Consider the following 23,351-nt stretch of genomic DNA (forward strand, 5'->3'; position numbering starts at 1 on the left):
TGTATTTTATTTTGCTCATTGTTTGTGGGTTGGGCATGTCTCTATGTTAGCCGCCATGAGGACTGGGCTGTGGCGCAGGCTGGAAAGCAAGCCAGCTGCAACAAATCAACAAATCACTCTGACCAAGAGGTCATGAGTTCGAGGCCAGCCCGGTGCCTGCGTCTTGTCTCTGTCTCTGTTCTGTGTCATGGCATTGAATGCCATGGCCTTTATGTGTGCAATGTGATCTGCCCTGAGTCCCCTTCGGGGTGAGAAGGGCGGAATATAAATGCTGTAAATAAATAAATAAATGAGTCCCTGCGGGGAGATGGAGGTGAGGACAATAAGTCCTATGATACATCACCAACTAATTGTTCTTGCAAAGATTATGGGACTTTAAACAAGAATGGCTTCTTTCCCCCTCTCTTTCCCTTTATGGGTGGGAACAGGAAGATGAGATTGGCAAAAAATCATTATTGTGGTTGCTGTTATTGTTGTTGTTGATATAATTATTATCTTGCTTTTACACTCTAAAAAATAGAATCAAGGGAACTATTTCCTAAATAACTGCCCAGGGAGCACATCGAACATTCACTTCCATCCATTGACACCAGCATTAAGCGTGCGAACTGCAAATATTGAGGCAGGGACCAGGCAAACTCTCCTGTCTCCCTGCACTAAAGCTCTTCCTGAAAAGAGGTGTGATGCTTTATGGCAGCGGCTGGTTAGCGCCGAGCCTTGACTTCGCAGCTGAACTGCTGAAAAGTCAGGCGTTGCTCAAGGCCACAAACGGTGCCAACGAGGCGCCTGGGACGAGAACCCTTTCTGCGGCTCTTTCTGCCCCGTAAGAAGTGTCTCTGTTGCCTGAGACGGGACTGAAGCAGAAAACACAAGGGCGAGGGATAATTCAGACTGACTGCGCCCCAAGGGAACGAAAACCAAAGACCTGTGAAACAAACCTGAAAGCACAAAGGGATTGTCGTCTTCTTAGCGCTTTTTCAGAAGAGGTTAGCGGACTGGTTTGCAAAGCCACTCGCATTTATTAAGACGTGCTACAGAGAAGTCACAGGTCAAGGAGCCGCAAGGAGAGATGGGTAATAAATAAAGGATGATGATGATGATGTTAGCTGGGATGCCACAGTATTGGGGTAGTTTCAAACATGATTTTTTTTGTCCTTAAGACTTTAAAAATAATCATGGGAGGAAATGCAGACCTTCCAGGGGAGCCTTCTGGAAACCATATTTGCAAACAAGACCTTCCAGATTTGTACTGGAACTCAACCACGCCTCTCACATTCTTTGACAGAAACTGACCTTGTTCAGGAGCGGACACGAGAGCGGCACCATTGTCGGATGTGAAGAACACAAAGGTGTCCTCGCTTATGCCTAGTTTTCGAAGGTGGCTCAGGATTTTCCCAACACTGTCGTCAATTTCTCGCACCGCGTCGCCATACCTGAGAGGGAGGCAGGAGAAATGATACAGCAAGAAATATGCTTTTTATTCCTGTTCCTGTGTATTCCTGTTGTAAAAAAATTGGGCAGTGGAGAAGGTTGAAAGGAAGGAAGAAAACGCATCTGAAAGGTGGCTCTATGAATTCCATGGATTGCGATAAAGGCCAAATAAATAGGTCCTGAGCAAATCAGGCCTGAAGTCAAGATGAGTAAACTGTGGCTGCCATGCTTTGGACATATATGATGAAAAGATGCACTTAATGGAAATGACAACAGAAGAAAATATAAGAGAGATAACACATTATTACTATTATTATTGACACAAAGACATAATATGACACAGAAAACAAGATATATGTGCTGGATTTCGTATCACTAAATCACAAGTCAAACACTTCCCAAGTTGTTGTTGTTGTTGTTATTATTATTATTATTATTATTATTATTATTATTATTATTATTATTAAAGTGGATTGATTAGCTTAAGAAAGCCATGGCTGCCTTAGGTTTGCAAGATGGGAACAAGGAAGCTGATGACTGGGACTCTTGGAATCTTTCATTCATAGGGTAATTGTAAGTTAGTAAATCCAGAGAACTACAAATTGTTATTTATTATTATTATATGTATTTATACCCTGCTTTTTCACTGCCAAAGGTCACTCAAAAGGACCAGATTTGGATCTAGGTTTCCACACCTTTCCTTTGGTAGTTCTTCCTGCCCCAACCTGAATATTCCAAAGTTTTTTCTTTCTTATCATGATCATCATATGCTGTTTATATCTGTTTTTACTGTATTTTATTTGTTTTCGGGTTTGGCCCTGTGTTAGCCGCCCCGAGTCCCTTCGGGGAGATGGAGGCGGGATAGAAAAATAAAGTTATTATTATTGTTGTTATCATCATCATCATCATCATTTAAGATAATGATGATGATAATAATAATAATAATAATGGCTCAAGGTGGGGCATGACATAGTTAAAAACACATCATCATAAAACATTATGTAAAATACATATATATATTTAAACATATTTCTATGACATTAAAATATGTTTTATGTTTTATATTTTATACTGTATTTAATTGGTTGTATTTTTTATATGTTGTTGTTTTTAATGATGTATCGGCATCGAATTGTTGCCAATTGTACGCCGCCCTGAGTCCCTCCGGGTGAGAAGGGCGGGATAGAAATATTTGAAATAAATAAATAAATAAATAAATAAAATATACAGAACAAAAATTAAAATAGAATAAACACAGGACGTGAGTATAAAATTCAAAGTGAAAACTGACTAGTGTTCATCATTACCTTAAGACAAAACCTCTCAAGCATCTGTTATTCTTCTGTGCTAAGCTCACACGCATTAAAACACACATTTGTAAATTCAAGCTCTCCATTGTTTTAGGTGAACCTTTCTTCACATTGAATTTTGCTCCAGTGCAGGAGGAGTGAGAACATTTTGGCTCTAAAAGCGGTGTGACTTACCTCCCTCGTTGGCTGGAGCCCAGGAATGCTCTGGAGGCATAGACAGGCGCATGAGTGGCATCGATGGCCCAGTAGAGAAAGAAGGGCTGCTGCTTGGCTTGCTGGGAGCTCATGAAATCGAGGGCTTCCTGGAAATAACAAGAAAAGGGCACTTCGGATAAGAACACTGCTGGCCCAGACAAAAACTGCAAAAAGGCCTTTGGGGTTCTCAAAGCCTTCTATTGGGATAAACATTACCTGTAAGTACATCTGAGTTAAGTTCGATTCCCCCGTCTTGTGATTTATTTTGATATCTTCATAATATCTAAAAGGGAAAAAAACAGAGTGAATGGCAAAGGGAATAGTCATAAGAGACTACATCCCACTTAGGTATTCAATTACTGTATATACTCGAGTATAAGTCTAGTTTTTCAGCCCTTTTTAGGCTTATATTCGGGTCGGCTTATACTCGAGTATATAGGGTATATATTGTATTGTTTTGTAGCATTAGCAACTTTGGGTCTTTTTTAAAGAGAGATAAAGCAGGATAGAAATAATACTAATAATAATGCTTTCAGTGTTAATTGCTTTGGGTCTCTTTTTAGAGAGATTAAGCAGGAGAGAAAATAACAACAAAAACAACAACAACGATAGTAATAATAAGAGTTGCCTGTTCCTATACCATAAAAGTACCTGGTGAAAGAAAAAGTCAACTTTGGAAACATTTCGGAAGAAGCTTTCAAATGGTCTCCAAAAGTTTCGATATCTTTTTACCTGATCTGACTGTTCCCTTTCACATGTGGCTATTGTTGGTTTTCAATAGAGATGCTGAAAAATATCTTCTTTTTTAAATTTTTATTTATAGTTTTCAGAATACATATAAAGTGTGGGAACAATTATAGTCTGAAAAATATCTTTTGGCGGATACAAATCTATCCTTCTCCCCCCCCACCCCATGTAATTTCTGCCTCTGATAACGAATTTTCCATTTAAAAAATTACCTCCAACCCAGGAAAATATCTGTGCTGAATAGTCAGGTGTATTTTTTGTCTGCAGTGGAAGAAGGGAAATGATGATGACGATGATTGTATCATCAATAGGGGATTTCAGCCAGAGTTACAGAGATGTAGAAGGAGGAGGAGGGGGTTATGGGGCTTCCTAACTTCCAAATGATTAACTTTGCAACCTTGCAGTTGTTAATGGAGATCTCATTCATAATTCAGGGCAATCTCAGTGGGGACTTGCAAGCTCTCTGTGAGTGAGGTGGGATTTTCACGAGTTCACTTCAGGCGCCTGGTGTTGATGCGTGCAGGGATTTCTGGGAAAGGCCTCCCCAAGGAGCCCGGGAAGCAATAGGACCCCTCCTCAAAGCCCACCTTCCTCTTACAGGAAGGGAAGGAGAACACCCGCATTGCACCCAAGAGCAATGGAGCCCGTCTTCGATTACAGGAGGACTTAAAAACCAACAAGCTAAAGCAGGAGGAAGCCAAACACAATCGATAAGGTGCTGCAGGGAAGCAGAAGGGTAGAAGAGAAAAGGGGGCGGGGTACCTGCCAATCATCTCCCAGTCCCTGTAAACGGGGATGTTTGGGGCAGCTTTGTTATCGTAAGGCCCGAAGTGGCAGTTGGGGGACCCGAACCATTCATCGAATCCGTGCCTCAAGGGATGGAACTGGGGCTGGTGCCCAAGGTGCCTGGAAGAGATCAACAGAAGGAGCAGAAGAACATAAAGAGGGCTTTAACAGATTAGAGAGATGGGCCAAGACTAACTAAATGAACTTCAGCAGGGAAAAAAATTAAACGCAGATATAAAGTGGGTGGCACCTGGCTTGAAAACATATAAAAGGGATCTAGCAGTCTTGGAAGACCACAAGCTCAACATGAGCCAATAGTGTGATGCATCAGCTGAAAAAGTCAATGCGCTTCTAGGCTTCTGTGTCAATATAACAATATATAATACTAATATTATGCTATACTAATAATATAATATATTGTATATACATATAATATTGATAATATTATAATGTAATACAATATAATAATAATACACTATTAGAATTGTATATTATATATTACATGTAATATTACTATAATATTGCAATATGATGGCATCATACAATATAGTAATAAATAATATTTATACTGTGCTATGCTAATAATATAATATATTGTACTAGCTGTGCCCGGCCACGCGTTGCTGTGGTGAAGTCTGGTAGTATGGGAAATAAAGTATTGAGGAATTGGTGGTAGTTAAAGTAAAGGGTAAAGGTTTTCCCCTGACATTAAGTCCATTATAAATGGGTTGTATAGCTGTCTGGAAGGGTCTTGAGTCTACACTGCCATATAATCCAGTTAAAATCAGATAATCTGTATTTTATAGGCAGTGTGGAAGAGGCCTAACTCTGCCTGTCCCCTGGGCTGAGTGGGTTGCTAGGAGACCAAGTGGGCGGAGCTTAGCTTTCTAACTGACAGCAATTGGATAAAAACAATTATTCCTCTCCCTCTAATTAGGACTTTATTTTTCTTTTCTTTTTGTTGTATGAACATAGAGGCATGGATGATGGGTTGTGCTGCCAAGTTTAGTGTTTCTGGGATGCGTAGTTTTGTTGTTTTGTCCTAAGCCGAAATTTCATTACCCTTTTATATAGAGAGAGATAATATATAATACTAATATTATGCTATGCTAATATAATATATTGTATATACATAGAATATTGATAATATTATAATGTAATACAATATAATAATAATACACTATTAGAATTGTATATTATATATTACACGTAATATTACTAATAATATTGCAATATAATGGTATCATACAATATAGTAATAAATAATACATATACTGTGCTATGCTAATAATATAATATATTGTATGTACATATAACTTGCAAACCACCCGGAGTCCCATTCGGGGTGAGAAGGGCAGGATAGAAAAAAATAAAGTAAAAGTAAAAATAGGCTGCATCCATAGGAGTCTAGTATCTAAATAAGGGAAGCCATATTCCCACTCTCTTCTGCCCTATTCTGATTTAGAAGTCTTAGTACATCACTAACTGAAGATGAGTCAAGAGTGTGATGCAGTAGCTAAAAAGGCCAATGCAGTTCTAGCCTGCATCAATAACAGTGTCCAGATCAAGGCAAGTCATCGTCCCACTCTCTTCCACTTTGGTTAGACCTCACCTGGAATAATCTTGTGTTAAGTTCTGAGCAAAACAATTCAAAAAGGAGATGGACAAGATGCAGAATGACCAAAAAAGGGCCACCAAAATGGTCTAAGATTTGGAAGCCAAGCCTAATGAGGAGCGGTTTAGGGAGTTGTTATATTTAGCTTGCAGAGGAGAAGGTTGAGAGGAGATATACCACAGGCCTAATGATGCAGCCGAGAATCCCATTGGCTATTTTTTTTAGCCCGTTTTAGCGGGAGTCTCCTGGAAACAGGTCGACACAGGAGAGGATCCGTCTCTGCCCAATCGGCTGCTTCTCCTCCAAGCGCAGATGTAATTAGCTTCCCCTGCTATGGCTTTGGGGTTATTCGGGACTCGCTGCTTTCCAGATAACTCCCTGGAACCAATCTGCAGCAGGGCTGTTTATTCCCTTTCCTCAGGTGTGTGAATCCGCATGCATTAGCACCCAGCTGCATCCCCTTTGCCTGCAGCCTATGGAGCGTTACTCCCTTCCCAAACCCTTAGCAATCTGGGTGGAAATAAATAATTCACAGCTTTAGGCTTCTTTGCTTTCTTTTTGCATTTCTGGTGGCAATGAACTCAGGTGAGGGGATGTTTACTTGCATATTTGCAAATCCTCCTGGAATACAATTGACAGACCCAGTCTTTTAGACTCGGAACATGCCCATCTGTATTTTATAAGTGTTTTTATGAATGTCTGATGTAATTTAATAACTTTTTAATTGATTCACAATGTATTGTACAATTTTATATATGTGTTTTATTGTAAGCCGCCCTGAATCCCCTATTGGGTGAGAAGGGCGGGATATAAATCTATATATATAAAAGAGTGATGGCATCACGGCGACCCACAAAACAACAAAACTACAGGCCCCCCAACCTCGAAATTTGACAACACAACCCGTCATCCACGGCTCTAGGTTGATACAACAAAAAGAAAAGAAAAATAAAGTCCTAATTAGAGAGAGAGGAATAATTGCTTTTATCCAATTGCTGCCAGTTAGAAGGCTAAGCTCCTCCAACTTGGTCTCCTAGCAACCCAATAAAAAATATTTTAAAACACTAAAAATTAATACAATAAAATACTATAATAACAGAAAATAACTAAAAATAATACAAGAAAATAATAAAATATAATAAATAAAAAGATAACTTACAATAAAATTAATTTTAAAAATACAAATAACGTCAAATAAAAATTACACAACAATTTTTAACCAATACCACCACCACTTTGCCACAGCAACGCGTGGCCGGGCACAGCTAGTATTGTAATAAATAAATACAGAGGACTTTCTTTTTTGTCTGAATAGTTCTGCACCTATTTTTATTCAATTTTTTGCCTACTTTTGATCTACCTGGTTTTAGGATGCATTTTAAGGGAGATAGATATCCCCAACTGCTATTCCAAATAGGCTCAGCACCTTGGAGAGCTCCTTCAGAGTCTAGCCTAACACCCTGACCTCTTCGTTGATATGCAAACAGGACTAAAGTCCCTAGGAATTCTTAAAATACACACCAACCCAATGCTTCTCAACCTGTGGGTTCCCAGACGTTTTGGCCTTCAACTCCCAGAAATCCTAACAGCTGGTAAACTGGCTGGGATTTCTGGGAGTTGTAGGCCAAAACATTTGGGGACCCATAGGTTGAGAATGTCACACTCTGACGTGAGACAACACACTAACTTGGTAAAAGCAGCAAGCAGTTTATTGTAGAATATATGTAGGCAAAGCAATCAAAAATAGGAAAAAGGCATCAGTCCAAAATCCAAAATTATCCACAGCACTTCAGAAGAAAACCAAATCCAAAGTTACATATAAATTGGGGTTGTTGTGTATTTTCCAGGCTGTATGGCCATGTTCCTGAAGTATTCTTTCCTGACGTTTCGTCCACATCTATGGCAGGCATCCTCAGAGGCTGTGAGGTATATGCCTCTGAGGATGGGCAAAACATAGATGTGGGCAAAACGTCAGGAGAGAATACTTCTGGAACATGGCCATACAGCCTGGAAAACACACAACAACCCGGCAATTCCAGCCATGAAAGCCTTCGACAACACATTACATATAAATCCACGAAGCAAGGTACATGAAAACAAGAAACCAAAAAAGCAGGAACTCTTTGGCAAAAAACTTAAACTCGACAACAGCATGATACATGGAACATGGAGCATTTGAAAATGAAACCAGCAAGGATTAAAGGCATTGACTCGACTGAGATTCTAATTTCCCATGAATTATTATAAACCCTTTCCAAAGGCCGAAACTGACAGGAAAGCATTCTTTCTCACCCTCTCACTAGATTACAGGTTGTTACCATTCCTATGCCGTAAACGAGCAGAACGCCTAAGATTCTTGAAGGCTCTACCTTTGTTTACTAAAACTCTGCTTTCTATTCAAGGTTTCACTATCCTCTCCCTCTGCATCTGGCAAAGCAATCTCAGCATTATTTAAAGGTCTTTCTCAGAAATGCTACCTGGCTCAGGCCTCTCTTCTGAACTTAACTCCAGCCCGAGCCCATCATCAGGACCATCATCCCATTATCCATTATGCATATCAACATGAACAACATTCCCATCATAAACATTAAGTCCAGTCGTGTCCGACTCTGGGAGTTGGTGCTTATCTCTATTTCTAAGCCGAAGAGCTGGCATTGTCCATAGACACCCCAAGGTCATGTGGCCAGCATGACTGCATGGAGCGCCATTATCTTCCTGCTGGAGCGGTACCTATTCATCTACTCACATTTGCATGTTTTCAAACTGCTAGGTTGGCAGAAGCTGGGGCTAACAGCGGGAGCTCACTCTGCTTCCCGAATTCGAACCTGTGACCTTTCGGTCAGCAAGTTCAGCAGCTCCTGCACTAACCTAACCATTCCCAAATTGGAAGTTGCTTCATAAGTTAAGAGAAACTCTAAAGATGGTGAAGTAGCTGTGGGTGCTTTCAGGTCCGAAGCCGAGACCAAAGTATGAGTCCTAATTCACAAGAACTAATTCACTGGGAAGAATATCCTAGGGGGCAAGGTATGGATTTTCCGTGATAAACACAGGAGAAGAAACAGAAAAGCCAAAGGAAGAGAGCTTCCACTTTTGGCCTTTACACTTTCTATATATATATTTTGCTCCCTTCCAAAGTGGCTTGGAAACCACACTTGCTTCTGCCGCAGCTGCTGTGTGCCTTTCCTTAACAACCCTGATTTATATAAAAGAACTGTTTTCGGTGGCCCTGCCGTTTCCCTTGTTAACACCTGCGCCTGCCGCACCGCTGAGGGTTGTCATCAATTTCAACGATTCGACTCTTAGCTCTCTTAAAAGAGCTCCAGGGATGCTGCCCAGGCAGATTGCGGGTCAATATTTGCTCACAATCTCTCCATTTACCCTCTGCCCATCTAGATTATGCTCTGGTTCCCGGAAGAGGACCAGCATTGGTCCCATTTCTTCCTTTCTTTTCCTTTCTTTCTTTCTTTTTCTTTAGGAAAGGAAGAAATCTCTGAAGTCACCCAACCAGGAGCTAAAAGGCAAAGTTGACGATGGAGTGGACGAAGGCAGAGCTTGGAAAACTATTTTCTTGGACAATACCCCCCTGAATCTCTCAGTCATATCAGCCAAATGGGGGATTCTGAAAATTATAGTCCAAAAAATAGGAACATGACAGGTTCCAGCAATGAGGATTTCTAATTTGTGACACAAGAATGCACGATTTAATGGGGCCAAGCTTAGCACAGTGGGCTAAATGGCTACTTGCAGAAAATCCTGCCGATCGAAATGTTAGCAGTTCAAGCCCGGGTCAGGATGAGCACCTGCCGTTAGCCCCAGCTCCCTGCCCACCTAGCAGATCATTATTTATTTATTTACTACATTTATATCCCACTCTTTTCACCCTGAAGGGGACTCAGAATGGCTTACAAATTAAATGAACATACAATATAATATTAGCATAGTACAATATAAGCATTACATTACTATATTGTACTATATCATTATATGGTAATATTATTAGTAATATTACATTTAATATATAATATATAATTAACATTATTAATTGTATTATTAGCAGTATAATATTGTATTCCATTATAATATTATTATCAATATTATATGTATATACAATATATTATATATTTATAAGTTATTATAGATCAAAAGCAGAAATACGAGTAGATAAATAGGTACCGCTTTTAGCGAGGAGGTAATAAAAGGCATTTTTAAGGACATTGATTGGGAGGATGTCTAAGGACAATAAAGCTCCTCGGCATGGAAGATGGAGCTACAGAGCTAGAGTTGAGCACAGACTCCAAGATGCCGAAAATAAGATGGGAAATGCCTTTACCTCTGTTTGTGTATTGTCTGTCCTTGTTAATTGTATAATGGCATTGAATGCTTGCCGTATGTGTGTTCTGCAATCAACACTGAGTCGCAGCGGGGAGACAGAGCGGAATATAAATAAAGTATATTATTTGTTATTATTAATCTCCGATTTATATCGAGAATGATGATTACATTCAACCTTGGGCTGAAGCATATTAAAATCAGGAAACAGCATTTAACTGAATTTTTACAATTAACAGGAACAGACAGGAAACATATATACATAGAGAGGAAGATATGGCTCATAAAATACTGGGAAGGGAGGACAAGTTTATAAAACAATATTACAAATGGGGAGGAACGACACTTTAAGATTTATGTTAGAAACATCTCACTTTTGAGAGAAATTGGGCCATTGATTGCTTGAATTGATTCTTCCTCATAGAAGTTTTCATTCTGATAGAATTTATTTAAGAAAATTTTATTTAAGAAATGTATATCCCGCCTTTCTCCACTCAAGGGCCCAAGGCAGCTTACAGCCAATAAATCATATCTTAATTGGGTTTTAATCGGGATATGATGTTTTAATTGATTGTGTATTGCTGTTCAATGTATTTGTATGAATTTTATATGTTGTACGCCACTTTGAATCCCACCCACGGGAGAAAAGCAGGATAGAAATGAATTAATAATAATAATAATAATAATAATAATAATAATAATATGATATAATAGTTAAAACCAATCTGAAACCATAAATATTACACATGCTGCACACTCGAATAAAGTTCAATAAAATACATTGTACTAACCAATATAATATAATATAATATGGCAGAATATGTAAAGCAAAGTGAAGAACCTGCTTTGATTGAAGTCAAAAATCAGAAACTCCTCAAAGCACAGCAGACAAAAAACCAGTACAAGAAAGCCACACTACAAACTAGAGCTGACAGCTGGCACAACAAAACACTGCATGGAAAGTTCCTTGGCAAAATTGAAGGAAAAGCTGATAAGGAGAAGACCTGGCTCTGGCTCACGAATGGGACCCTGAAGAAGGAGACAGAAGGACTGATCCTTGCAGCCCGGGAGCAAGACATGAGGACAAAGGCAATTAAGGCCAAGATTGAAAAATCAGCTGATGACCCAAAATGCAGACTGTGCAAGGAAACTGACAAAACCATTGATCATATCCTCAGCTGCTGTAAGAAAATTGCACAGACAGACTACAAACAGAGGCACAACTATGTGGCCCAAATGATTCATTGGAACTTATGCCTCAAGTACTACCTCACAGCAGCAAAGAACTGGTGGGATCACAAACCTGCAAAAGTATTGGAAAATGAGCACGCAAAGTTACTATGGGACTTCTGAATCCAGACTGACAAAGTTCTGGAACACAACACACCAGACATCACAGTTGTGGAAAAGAAAAAGGGTTGGATCATTGATGTCGCCATCCCAGGTGACAGTCGCATTGACGAAAAACAACAGGGAAAACTCAGCCGCTATCAGGACCTCAAGATTGAACTGCAAAGACTCTGGCAGAAACCAGTGCAAGTGGTCCCGGTGGTGATGGGCACATTGGATGCCGTGCCAAAAGATCTCAGCCGGCATTTGGAAACAGTAGACATTGACAAAATTACGATCTGCCAGCTGCAAAAGGCCACCCTGCTGGGATCTGCGCACATCATCCGAAAATACATCACACAGTCCTAGACACTTGGGAAGTGTTCGACTTGTGATTTTGTGATATGAAATCCAGCATATCTATCTTGTTTGCTGTGTCATAATAAAATAAAATGATATAAAAGTTAAAACCAATCTGAAACCATAAATATTAGACATGCTGCACACTCAAATAAAGTTCAATAAAATACATTATACTAACCAATTCCTAAGGGCTCAACTTGCTCAAACCCTCATTGGTTCCACATATAAACACAGCTCCCTTTCTGCACATGCCCCAAAGAAGACATCCAAAAGAAACTTTACCATTTGCCAACTATCTTATTGGCGTAGCCTGCTTTCTTCAGCAGTTCGGGAAGGAGCAGCTCAGAATCCGGGATGCCCCCCGTTATATCCTGGGGGGTATAGGCTGCATTAAGAGAAGAAAGCATCAAAGGGATTAGCAGGCAGGTTGCAGGGGCTTTCCACCTTAACGGGATTCATCGACCTTGCTCTGCACTGAGCTTAGCTAAGGGGAGTTCGAAGACCTGAATGAGACTCTGGAACCAGAGGCAAGGAAGAGAGCGCACGGGAAGGGAAGGCTGATTGGGGATTAGCGACATGGGGCTGATGCGCCACACACAACTAGAGCACACTCCTAGCAACTAGAACTCAGTTTCTGTGTTGTTCAGAAAGTGCTTTGCAGTCCAAGATGCCCTGGTGTTTTGGGCTTCCGAGCTTCCTGCTTAATGGAACGTGGAATAATGTCCAGGGTGGGAGAAGGAACTCTTGTCTGTTTGAGGCAAGTGTGGATGTTGCCATTGTTTATTTTATTTATTTATTTCCAATATTTATATCCTGGCCTTCTCACCCAAAGGGACTCAGGGCGGCTTACAACACTGGCACAATTAGATGCCTATACAAAATCAATCCACAATACATAAAATCAGTTAAAAACGATTAAATACAATATAAAATTACAGTATATAAATTTTAAAAGTACGTATGCTCAGATCCGTTCGTCCGGTAACCTCGTGCTTTATCCATGAGTCAATCCGTATCATCTTTATCGTTTATTCATTGAAAGCCTGGGCACATAACCATGTTTCTAGGGCTCTTCTGAAGCACAAAAGTGTTGGAGCTTGTCTAATATCTCTGGGGTGGGTGTTCCATTGACTACCTTTGACTACCTTGATTAGCACTGAACAGCTTTGTAGCTTCAAAGTCTGGCTGCTTCCTGCCTGGGTGGGAATTTTTTGTTGGGAGGTGTTAGCTGGCCCTGATTGGGGAATTCCAGTTAGGAAACAATCAGGGCCTGCTAAACCTTCCAACAAAGGATTCCTCCGGGCAGGAAGCACCTGGGCTTTGAAGCTGCAAGACGCTTTATGCCAGGGGCAATCCTTCGTTGGGAGGTGTTAGCGGTCCCTGATTGGGGAATTCCAGACAGGAAACAATCAGGGCCAGCTAACTCCTCCCAACAAAGTAGTTCCCCAGGGCAGAAGCAGTGAGGCTTTGAAGATGTAAGACTATTCAATGCTGGCAAATGGCAACATTCACACTTGCCTCAAACAGACAAAGAGTTATTTTTTTCCACCCCAGACATCATTCCACAAATATATATGAATCCCACTGGCCTCGTTTCCAACAGACCTCACGACTTCTGAGGATGCCTGCCATAGATGAGGGCAAAACGTCAGGAGAAAATGCTTCTAGAATATGGCCGTACAGCCCGGAAAATTCCTAGCAATCCAATAATTATCTGCTTTCTTTGTATTGCCTTATTTATTTTATTTCTCTTTATTTCTCAATAAAACCCCCACAAATGATTTATATGGCACGTGCTTTGCCATTCAAGTGAAGGGCACAAGGACCTGCCCAGGAGCTGGTGGCTGATTTTTAAATTCCGTGTGCATTTTTCTGTTGTTTGCTTGCACTTCTCCTAGACAAGTCAGCAAAGAGATAAAAATGCCCACGCTCGCCAGTATGCCGCGTGCATTAATCCGGAGTTGTAAATGCATGCTCTGAAACATATGGTCTCCTACAGCATCTGCCATTTTGGAACAAACAACGCTCACAACCACCAAACCGGCTTCAGATCAGCTCAAGCTGCCACCTCCTGACAGGAGCAGCGGAGCGCGGCTCGCCTTTGCGGACAGCTTGGCCACGCGCCCTCCAGATGCCCTTGCCTGGCTCCGGAGCAGGAACATATTTTTACGAGAGAGGATTTCAAAACAGACGGTTAGCCAACAAATAATAATCCTCCTCCCCTTCCGTTTGCTGAAAGTCAGTTAACCCACCCAAAGCGCTCTTACAAAGCAGAGGATTGGGAATTTATGGCAACAACATTTTGAGATTCTGGGGGAGACTCAGATTGGGAAATTCTGGGCTATGACTTAAACTGCTTACCCCCAAATTGAGCTCATGCACCTTCCGGTCATGCACTTTAGGTTATTGGCGCTGTTCTGAGTTCAGATTGTTGTTTTACATACTAGTGGTTTTACTTTGTATTGTATTATTTTGCATTGTTTTATCTGAGCCTAGCTACCTAATATCTAACTCTCTGAAGCAGACATCCTGTCTCTCTCCATGCTCACAGGAGAAGAAAATGGAAAACTCGGGGCTTGCAATATGCTTTGATACTTTCGATAAAAAGACAATAAATAAAGAACAACATTCACAAAGCAGGGGAATTCCAGATAAGAAACAATCAGGGCCAGCTAACACCTCCCAAGAAATAGTTCCCTCAGGCAAGAAGCAGCCAGGCTTTGAATCTGCAAGGCCATACAATGCTAATCAAGTGGGCCATTTGCAACATTCAACAGACAAGAGTTCTTTCTCCCAACCTGGACTTTCCACAGATACAGTAGAGTCTCACTTATCCAACATTCGCTTATCCAACATTCTGGATTATCCAACGCAGTCTGCGTTTTAGTAGTCAATTTGTTGTAGTCAATGTTTTCAATACATTGTGATGTTTTGCTACTAAATTCGTAAATACAGTAATTACTACGTAGCATTACTGCATATTGAAATACTTTTTCTGTCAAATTTGTTGTTAAACATGATGCATTGGTGCTTAATTTGTAAAATCATAACCTAATTTGATGTTTAATAGGCTTTTCCTTAATCCCTCCTTATTATCCAACATATTCGCTTATCCAATGTTCTGCCAGCCAGTTTATGTTGGATAAGTGAGACTCTACTGTATATAAACCCACTTGCCTAGTTTCCAACACCTCGCAACCGCTGAGGATGGCTGCCATAGTTGGGAGCGAAATGTCAGATCATCCTTCTGGAAAATGGCCATACAGCCTGGAAAACTCACAGCAACCCAATCATTTTGACCATGAAAGCCTTTGACAACACAAGGTGCAGGGTCTCTCTTACTCTCTCCATCACCTGTTCTTATTTTGTGGCCTGCTTCCCCTTGTCTCTCCATTTATGGAAGGTACAGTTTTTGAAAACGAAAAGTTTGGTTTGCAACAAAGGAGAGAACATACCATTCCTGGCATGGGCATTTGTGGTGTAGAAGCCGTTCCTGATGGGGAGGCGACCTGTCAAAAGTGCTGCTCTGGCTGCAGAGAGAATAATAATAAAAAAAAAACAATAATAATTCCAGCCATGAAAGTCTTCAAAAATACAATTATGATTATGATGATTATTATTATCATCAATTTCATCATTCTTTTTCCAGCAGCAGAACAGATGAACAGTGCAGTTTCATGGGGTGAATGAACTACTGTCAAATACAACATAAGAAACATGTTCAAGCTTCACATCACAAGTAAGACATGAATCCAGCCCAGCGTTGAGCCCCTTGACCATGCTTCACATGCCTTCACAATCCTGACATTGACTCACATGGAGAACAGAGTGGGTTGGCAGTGTAGAAACTCGGGAAGAGCATCCCTTCCGCGGCCATCTGGTCCAAATGGGGAGTTTCCTTGGAAGGCTGCCCAAAGACACCTAGGTCACCCCAGCCCATCTGGAAGAAAAGGAAGAGAAAGAATATTGGTCTCTCATTTAACATGGTTAAATGTTTTGGGTCTCTTTTAGGAGAGTTAAAACACAAGATATTATTATATTATTCATAATAATAATAAATTGATTAATTAACAAAACGGGCATCTTTGTAATAGCTCCAAGGAACTTTTCCAAGCTGTTAGGCTGAGGGGGGCCAGCAAATCTTCTCAATTTCCTATCAGACATTATTATTTTATTATCACACAGCAAACAAGATAGATGTGCTGGATTTCGTATCACAAAATCACAAGTCAAACACTTCCCAAGTGTCTAGGACTGTGTGATGTATTTTCGGATGATGCGTGCAGATCCCAGTAGGGTGGCCTTTTGCAGTTGGCAGATCGTTATTATTATTATTACTATTAAGAAATTCTAAGGGGAAAAGCAGGATATTAATAAATAACATCCTGCCTTTTCTCTTTGAGAAGAGACTCATGCTTTGTTCCCGCTACTTCTGAAGGACACTGAATTATATTCCCATGAATATGAGTCATTCTGAGTAATTCAAACACAGCAACAGGGCTTTAAATCATTAATATTTACATCAAAAAAATATTCATTATTTATTTATTTTCTACATTTATATCCTGCCCTTCTCACCCCAAAGGGGACTCAGTGTGGCTTACAAATTATATGTACATACAATATATTATATTATTAGCATAGCACAATATTAGCTTTATATATCACTATATTGTATGATACCATCATACTGTAATGTTATTAGTAACATTACATGTACAGTAGAGTCTCACTTATCCAACATAAACGGCCCAGCAGAATGTTGGATAAGCGAATATGTTGGATAATAAGGAGGGATTAAGGAAAAGCCTATTAAACATCAAATTAGGTTATAATTTTACAAATTAACCACCAAAACATCTTGTTATACAACAAATTTGACAGAAAAGGTAGTTCAGTACGCAGTAATTCTATGTAGTAATTACTGTATTTACGAATTTAGCACCAAAATATCACGATGTATTGAAAACATTGACTACAAACATGCGTTGGATAATCCAGAACGTTGGATAAGCGAGTGTTGGATAAGTGAGACTCTACTGTATATAAAATATATAATTAATATTATTATATTGTATTACACTATAATACTATTGTCAACATTATATCTATATATAATATATATTATGATGATATATCATTGAATATTATATTGTATATTATTATTATTATTCAAGCATATTAAAAACAATTCTCCAGCAAAGCTTGGGAAAGTTACTTTTCTTGGGGATTCTGGGACAAGCAACTTTTCCAATTCCTTTTAGGCCACTTCTCTTTCTTTCTTCCCCCAATTATTACTCTTTTCAACCCCAGAACTTGGAAAAGTTACTTTTTCAGGACAGCTACAACCAGGAAACATGCTTTTCTGGGGGATACTGGGAGTTATAGTCCAAAAAAAGGAGCTTTATCAAGTTCTAGGGTTCCATTATTGGCCTCCTCCCCTTCATTTCCTCACCTTCCCAACTTATTGAGTGACCCTCAACTTGGAAAAGTTACTTTTGCTGGACTACAATTCCCAGCACCCCCTACTCTAATGTCTCTTCTCCTTCAAACATATATATTCCCGACTCACATCGTCCATAAGCAGCAGGACAAGGTTAGGCGAGGTAGCATTGCTTTTGCCCTCCGCCAGGCTCCAAAAGTCGACTAGGCCGCAAAATAGGACTAACAGTATTGTCGCCATGGCAACAGCAGCGCCCTGGAATGCCAGCGGGCCGCCGAAAAGGAAAAAGGGGTGCTGGCAAAGAGGCCAGGAAAAACCACCAACGGGACTGTAGTAACACTTCCGGCTCTTGATTGACCGTGCGGTGTATAGTAGGAGTAAAAATGAGAGAGGCGGCGTCTTTTGCCCCGCACATGGCGGCGCCGGTCAAACAGAACGCGGAAGTTTAAGCTGTCTTCCCTCAGTTCCCTCTTGAGGGACAGGAGCGAGGCGAAAATAATGGAATCGCGCCGCGTTCATTGGCTGCCCGAGATCACGCGGGCGGAAGTAAGGGCAAAGGAAGAGAAGGGAGAAAGGCCGCCATTATCCAAGATGGCGGTGTGTATTGCTGTGATCGCCAAAGAGGTGAGGAATAATAATAATCATAATAATAAAACGTTATTTATATACCGCTCTATCTCCTCGAAAGGACTCAGGAAAGGGGCCTGCCTTGAATTTGGGTGGCTGAACGGAGCCTGGTGATAATAAAGTCATAATAAGGCAAGAGAACAGTTCCTTGTCCTTAGGTGTGCATTGCAGTTAAGGCCTAATAATAATAATAGTCATAGTAATACAACAGAACTGTTCCCTGTTATATTATTAATATTATTATACAAAACAATTCCCCGTCCATGGGTTTGTAGTCCAATTAAGCCATAATAATAATACTAACAACAATTATTGTTATGCCTTAAGTGGACTATTAACCTAGGGACTGCTTTGTATTATTATTATTATTATTATTATTATTATTATTATTATTATTCCTTAACTGGATTCTAATAATAGTCATACAACAATACAGTTCCCTGTCCTTAGGCTTACAATCCAGTTAAGTGATGATGATACAAAACAGTTCCCTGTCTATAGATTAATAGTCTAAGGCATAATAGTTATTATAATAATTATTATTATTGTTATAAAAAAACAGAATAGTTCTCTGTCTTTTGTTTACAATCCAGGTAAGGCATGATGATGATGATGATGATGATGATGGTGATTATTATTATTACAGTATAGTCTCGCTTATCCAAGCCTCTGGATTATTCAAGCCATTTTTGTAGTCAGTGTTTTCAATATATCGTGATATTTTGGTGCTAAATTTGTAAATTCAGTAATTACAACATAACATTCCTGCGTATTTAACTACTTTTTCTGTCAAATTTGTTGTATAACATGATTTTTTGGTGCTTAATTTGTAAAATCATAACCTAATTTGATATTTAATAGGCTTTTCCTTAATCCCTCCTTATTATCCAAGATATTCGCATATCCAAGCTTCTGCCGGCCCGTTTAGCTTGGATAAGTGAGACTCTACTGTATTATTATTATTATTATTATTATTATTATTATTATTATTATTATAAAAGGACAACAGAACACTTTCCTGGCTTTATGTTTACCATGCAGTTAAGAAATTATTATTATTATTACTGGTAATGGCTGGCCTCCTCTCAAATCTCAAGAGGGTACAACATAGCTTTCATGCAATCAATAAAAAAATTAAAATATATAGACAAAAGCCCATGGACGTATTCATACCAATAAATAAAATGTAAGTTTAAAAATGATGGGGCTGTTAGTCCAGAAGCAAAAAAGGGAAAGGCAGCTCCTTGTTAACTCTTCGCGTCTCCTCCTTTGTCCCTCCTTCAGAACTACCCCCTCTACATCAAGAGCGTCCCCACAGAGAATGAACTGAAGTTCCACTACACGGTGCACACGTCCCTGGACGTGGTGGACGAGAAGATTTCGGCCATGGGGAAGGCGCTGGTGGACCAGAGGGAGCTCTACCTGGGGCTGCTGTACCCCACGGAGGATTACAAAGTGTATCTTCGGAGCTTGTTGGGATTATTCTTTGGGGGCGGATTGTTCCATCCATCTATTATTATAGAATCCTAGAGATGGAAAACATCCCAGAGAGGACCATCCAGTTCAACCCCCTTCTGCCAGGCAAGAAAAGCACAATCAAAGCACCCCTGACAGATGGCCATCCAGCCTCTGTTGAAAATCCTCCAAAGAAAGAGCTTCCACTGGCCTCCAAGGCAGAGAATTCCTAATTCTTCCTAATGTTGAAATAGTAGTTTCTGTAACTCATTTGTAAATCAAGAGTGCTAAAAGCTGCCATATGTTATGTGGGTGACATGTGGGCAGAGGTTTGTTTTTTTTTGCTAGGAATTATTTAAGTAAAGACTGGTAGTTTTAGACAGATTTGTCAGTGGTCACTATCATAAATGCATGCATTTAACGAGTGGTCAGGGAGCTGCGCCGTCCCTCTTGCTTCCTGTGTTCCAAACAATCTTTCCCTTGACCGACCAAGCAGATATGGCTATGTCACCAATTCCAAGGTGAAGTTTGTGATGGTGGTGGATTCTTCCAACACGGCGCTCCGAGACAATGAAATCCGAAGCGTAAGTCCAGGGCAAGGGATCTTTGCTCCCCCTGAACACTCGGGGCAGAGTTGTCATGAACATGGTTCCTTTTCTAGATGTTCCGGAAGCTGCACAATTCTTACACGGACGTCATGTGCAACCCGTTTTATAACCCCGGGGACCAGATCCAATCCAGGTAAATTATTATCATTATTATTATTATTTGAAACACAAGATGAGTCCACAGCAGACACTCTGCTGGTTGTTGTATATTATTATTATTATTATTATTATTATTATTATTATTAGAGTACTACTGGATTCAACAGACCTTACGCTCAAACAAGGCATAACTATATATTGCTTATATTAATTTCATCTTCTTGATGAAGATGAGCAACTACTGAATTATAGAAGAATTCTGATTGACATGTCTAGAATACACTAGATAGTATATTACGGTATTATATACAGTAGAGTCTCGCTTATCCAACGTAAACGGGCCGGCAGAACGTTGGATAAGCAAATATGTTGGATAATAAGGAGAGATTAAGGAAAAGCCTATTAAACATTAAATTAGGTTATGATTTTACAAGTTAGGCACCAAAACATCATGTTATACAACAAATTTGACAGAAAAAGTAGTTCAATATGCAGTAATGCTATGTAGTAATTACTGTATTTACGAATTTAGCACCAAAATATCACGATATATTGAAAACATTGACTACAAAAATGCGTTGGATAATCCAGAACGTTGGATAAGCGAGGCTTGGATAAGCGAGACTCTACTGTAATTTCATCTTCTTGATGAAGATGAGCAACTACTGAATTATAGAAGAAGAATTCTGATTGATATGTCCAGAATACACTAGATAGTATATTATTATATAATACTAATATTGTGCTATGCTAATAATATATTGTATATACATATAATATTGATAATAATATTAAAATGTAATACAATATAATAATACAATATAATAATTGTATATTATATATTACATGTATTATTACTAATAATATTGCAATATAGTGGTATAGTATAATATAGTAGTAAATGCTTATATTGTGTTATGCTAATAATATAATATATTGTATGTTTCAATCAAAATAGTTTATTGTATGTACATATAACTTGTAAGCCGCCCTGAGTCCCCTTCAGGGTGAGAAGGGTTGGATAGAAATATCGCATATAAATAAATAATACATAAATGGCATAAATGTGCAGCAAAGCATCTTTTCCCAGCCCTGATGTATAGGATGGGTCATATGCTCTTATCCTATTAAGTAACTGGTCTGTTTACTGTTGGGATTTCTGCTCCTACGTGTTTGTTTGCTGCTTCCCTCACCTTTTATCTGTCTCTTCCCAAGGGCCTTTGACAACATAGTGACGTCCATGATGGTGCAGGTTTGCTGAAGCCTCTGCCTCTTCTTCCTCCAAAAACAAAAACACCACACCACCTTGCTGTATATATTTATTTGATGTTTTGTTTGTCCCGTGTATTGTTGCTCTTCCAAGTCATGCTCTGTGAAATAAATCCACTTCATAGTAAGCTGGCCTGAAGTATTTCTTCAAGGGGATCAACTGCAACATTCACACTTGCCTCAAAGAGACAAGAGTTCTTTCTTTTTCCATACAGTGCGTGGCTTTCACAAGTGTCCAACCTTATTTCTCTCGCAATTGGCAGCAACTTCCCATCGCACATCACTGGGGGCAATCCCACCTAGCTTATAATGGACGTTTATACAGTAGAGTCTCACTTATCCAACACTCGCTTATCCAATGTTCTGGATTATCCAACGCATTTTTGTAGTCAATGTTTTCAATACATCGTGATATTTTGGTGTTAAATTCGTAAATACAGTAATTACTACATAGAATTACTGCGTATTGAACTGCTTTTTCTGTCAAATTTGTTGTATAACATGATGTTTTGGTGCTTAATTTGTAAAATCATAACCTAATTTGATGTTTAATAGGCTTTTCCTTAATCCCTCCTTATTTTTCAACATTCTGCCGGCCCGTTTATGTTGGATAAGAGTCTCTACTGTATATGTAGCTGATGCCCTGAGTGGCGCAGTGTGTTAAAGCACTGAGCTGCTGAACTTGCAGACCAAAAGGTCGCAGGTTCGAATCCGGGGAGCAGAGTGAGTTCCTGCTGTTAGCCCCAGCTTCTGCCAACCTAGCAGTTTGAAAACATGCCAATGTGAGTAGATCAATAGGTACTGCTCCGGCGGGAAGGTAGCAGTGCTCCATACAGTCATGCAGAGTGAGCACCTGCTGTTAGCCCCAGCTTCTGCCAACCTAGCAGTTTGAAAACATGCAAATGTGAGTAGATCAATAGGTACTGCTCTGGCGGGAAGGTAGCAGTGCTCTGTGCAGTCATGCAGAGTGAGCGCCTGCTGTTAGCCCCAGCTTCTGCCAACCTAGCAGTTTGAAAACATGCAAATGTGAGTAGATCAATAGGTACCGTTCCAGTGGGAAGGTAACTGCACTCCACGCAGTCATGCCAATGGCCACATGACCTTGGAGGTGTCTACGGACAACGCTGGCTCTTCGGCTTAGAAATGGAGATGAGCACCAACCCCCAGAGTCGGACACGACTGGACTTAACGTACGGGAAAACTGTCAGAGTAATAGTTATTGTAGTGGGTGAAATGTTCACTCATTGTTAGTGAATATGTGTGTGCTTCGGTAAGCATTCTAGCATGGTTAATTGCATAGAGTTAGATTTACTTCATAGAGTGGCAGGAATGCAGCTGCACATCTGTATATAGTTGCAAATTACATCAATAAAGCCTTGAACCGCTGACTTCAGCTGACATCTGACTGATGAGGGTTTACTCTTTCTGTGAGACTGGACAGTTAATGTGGGATTTGTGTGTTGGTAGTGTTTAAATGAAATTTGTGTCTATCATGTATTGCATACAGGTTGCATCATCCAGAGTATGCTATAGTCTGTAAAGAGTTAATGACTGAGAAGCTGTGTTGACCTTGATGTGTGGCTGCAACCTGGGGAGTATCCAGACTCAAGTGTGTTTGTACATTACTGATTGCGTCAGTTGAGATCTTGCTCTGTTCTGAGTTTATGTCTGCCTAGAGTGAAAGCCAAGCCTGTGTTCGTCTGCAAGTCTGTTTGTCTTGTATAGTAAAACTTTGTATATATTTT

General features: G+C 39.8%; 2 protein-coding genes across 3 annotated transcripts in view; one reads left to right on the top strand and one right to left on the bottom strand.

The window, feature by feature from the left end:
- The window catches only part of galns (galactosamine (N-acetyl)-6-sulfatase), a 55,527-nt gene extending 37,665 nt beyond the window's left edge, over window positions 1–17,862 (bottom strand). For both annotated transcript variants that reach the window (XM_062961885.1, XM_062961884.1), the window contains exons 1-8: window positions 17,678–17,862; window positions 15,922–16,045; window positions 15,561–15,635; window positions 12,388–12,490; window positions 4,446–4,589; window positions 3,153–3,219; window positions 2,916–3,043; window positions 1,294–1,433 (exon numbers count right to left, since the gene is read on the bottom strand). In XM_062961885.1, the coding sequence (XP_062817955.1) occupies window positions 1,294–1,433; window positions 2,916–3,043; window positions 3,153–3,219; window positions 4,446–4,589; window positions 12,388–12,490; window positions 15,561–15,635; window positions 15,922–16,045; window positions 17,678–17,788 (892 nt within the window). In that variant the 5' untranslated portion in view covers window positions 17,789–17,862. The remainder of the gene's footprint in view (window positions 1–1,293; window positions 1,434–2,915; window positions 3,044–3,152; window positions 3,220–4,445; window positions 4,590–12,387; window positions 12,491–15,560; window positions 15,636–15,921; window positions 16,046–17,677) is intronic.
- Window positions 17,863–18,012: 150 nt separating this feature from the next.
- trappc2l (trafficking protein particle complex subunit 2L) lies at window positions 18,013–21,734 on the top strand. The gene is made up of 5 exons (XM_003229481.4): window positions 18,013–18,172; window positions 19,460–19,632; window positions 20,127–20,214; window positions 20,292–20,371; window positions 21,553–21,734. The coding sequence occupies exons 1-5, from the start codon at window positions 18,047–18,049 to the stop codon at window positions 21,596–21,598; spliced, it is 513 nt and encodes a 170-aa protein (XP_003229529.4). The 5' UTR covers window positions 18,013–18,046; the 3' UTR covers window positions 21,599–21,734.
- The last annotated feature ends 1,617 nt before the right edge of the window (window positions 21,735–23,351 follow it).

The sequence above is a fragment of the Anolis carolinensis genome, unplaced genomic scaffold, assembly GCF_035594765.1.
Source record: "Anolis carolinensis isolate JA03-04 unplaced genomic scaffold, rAnoCar3.1.pri scaffold_9, whole genome shotgun sequence".
NCBI lineage: Eukaryota > Metazoa > Chordata > Lepidosauria > Squamata > Dactyloidae > Anolis > Anolis carolinensis.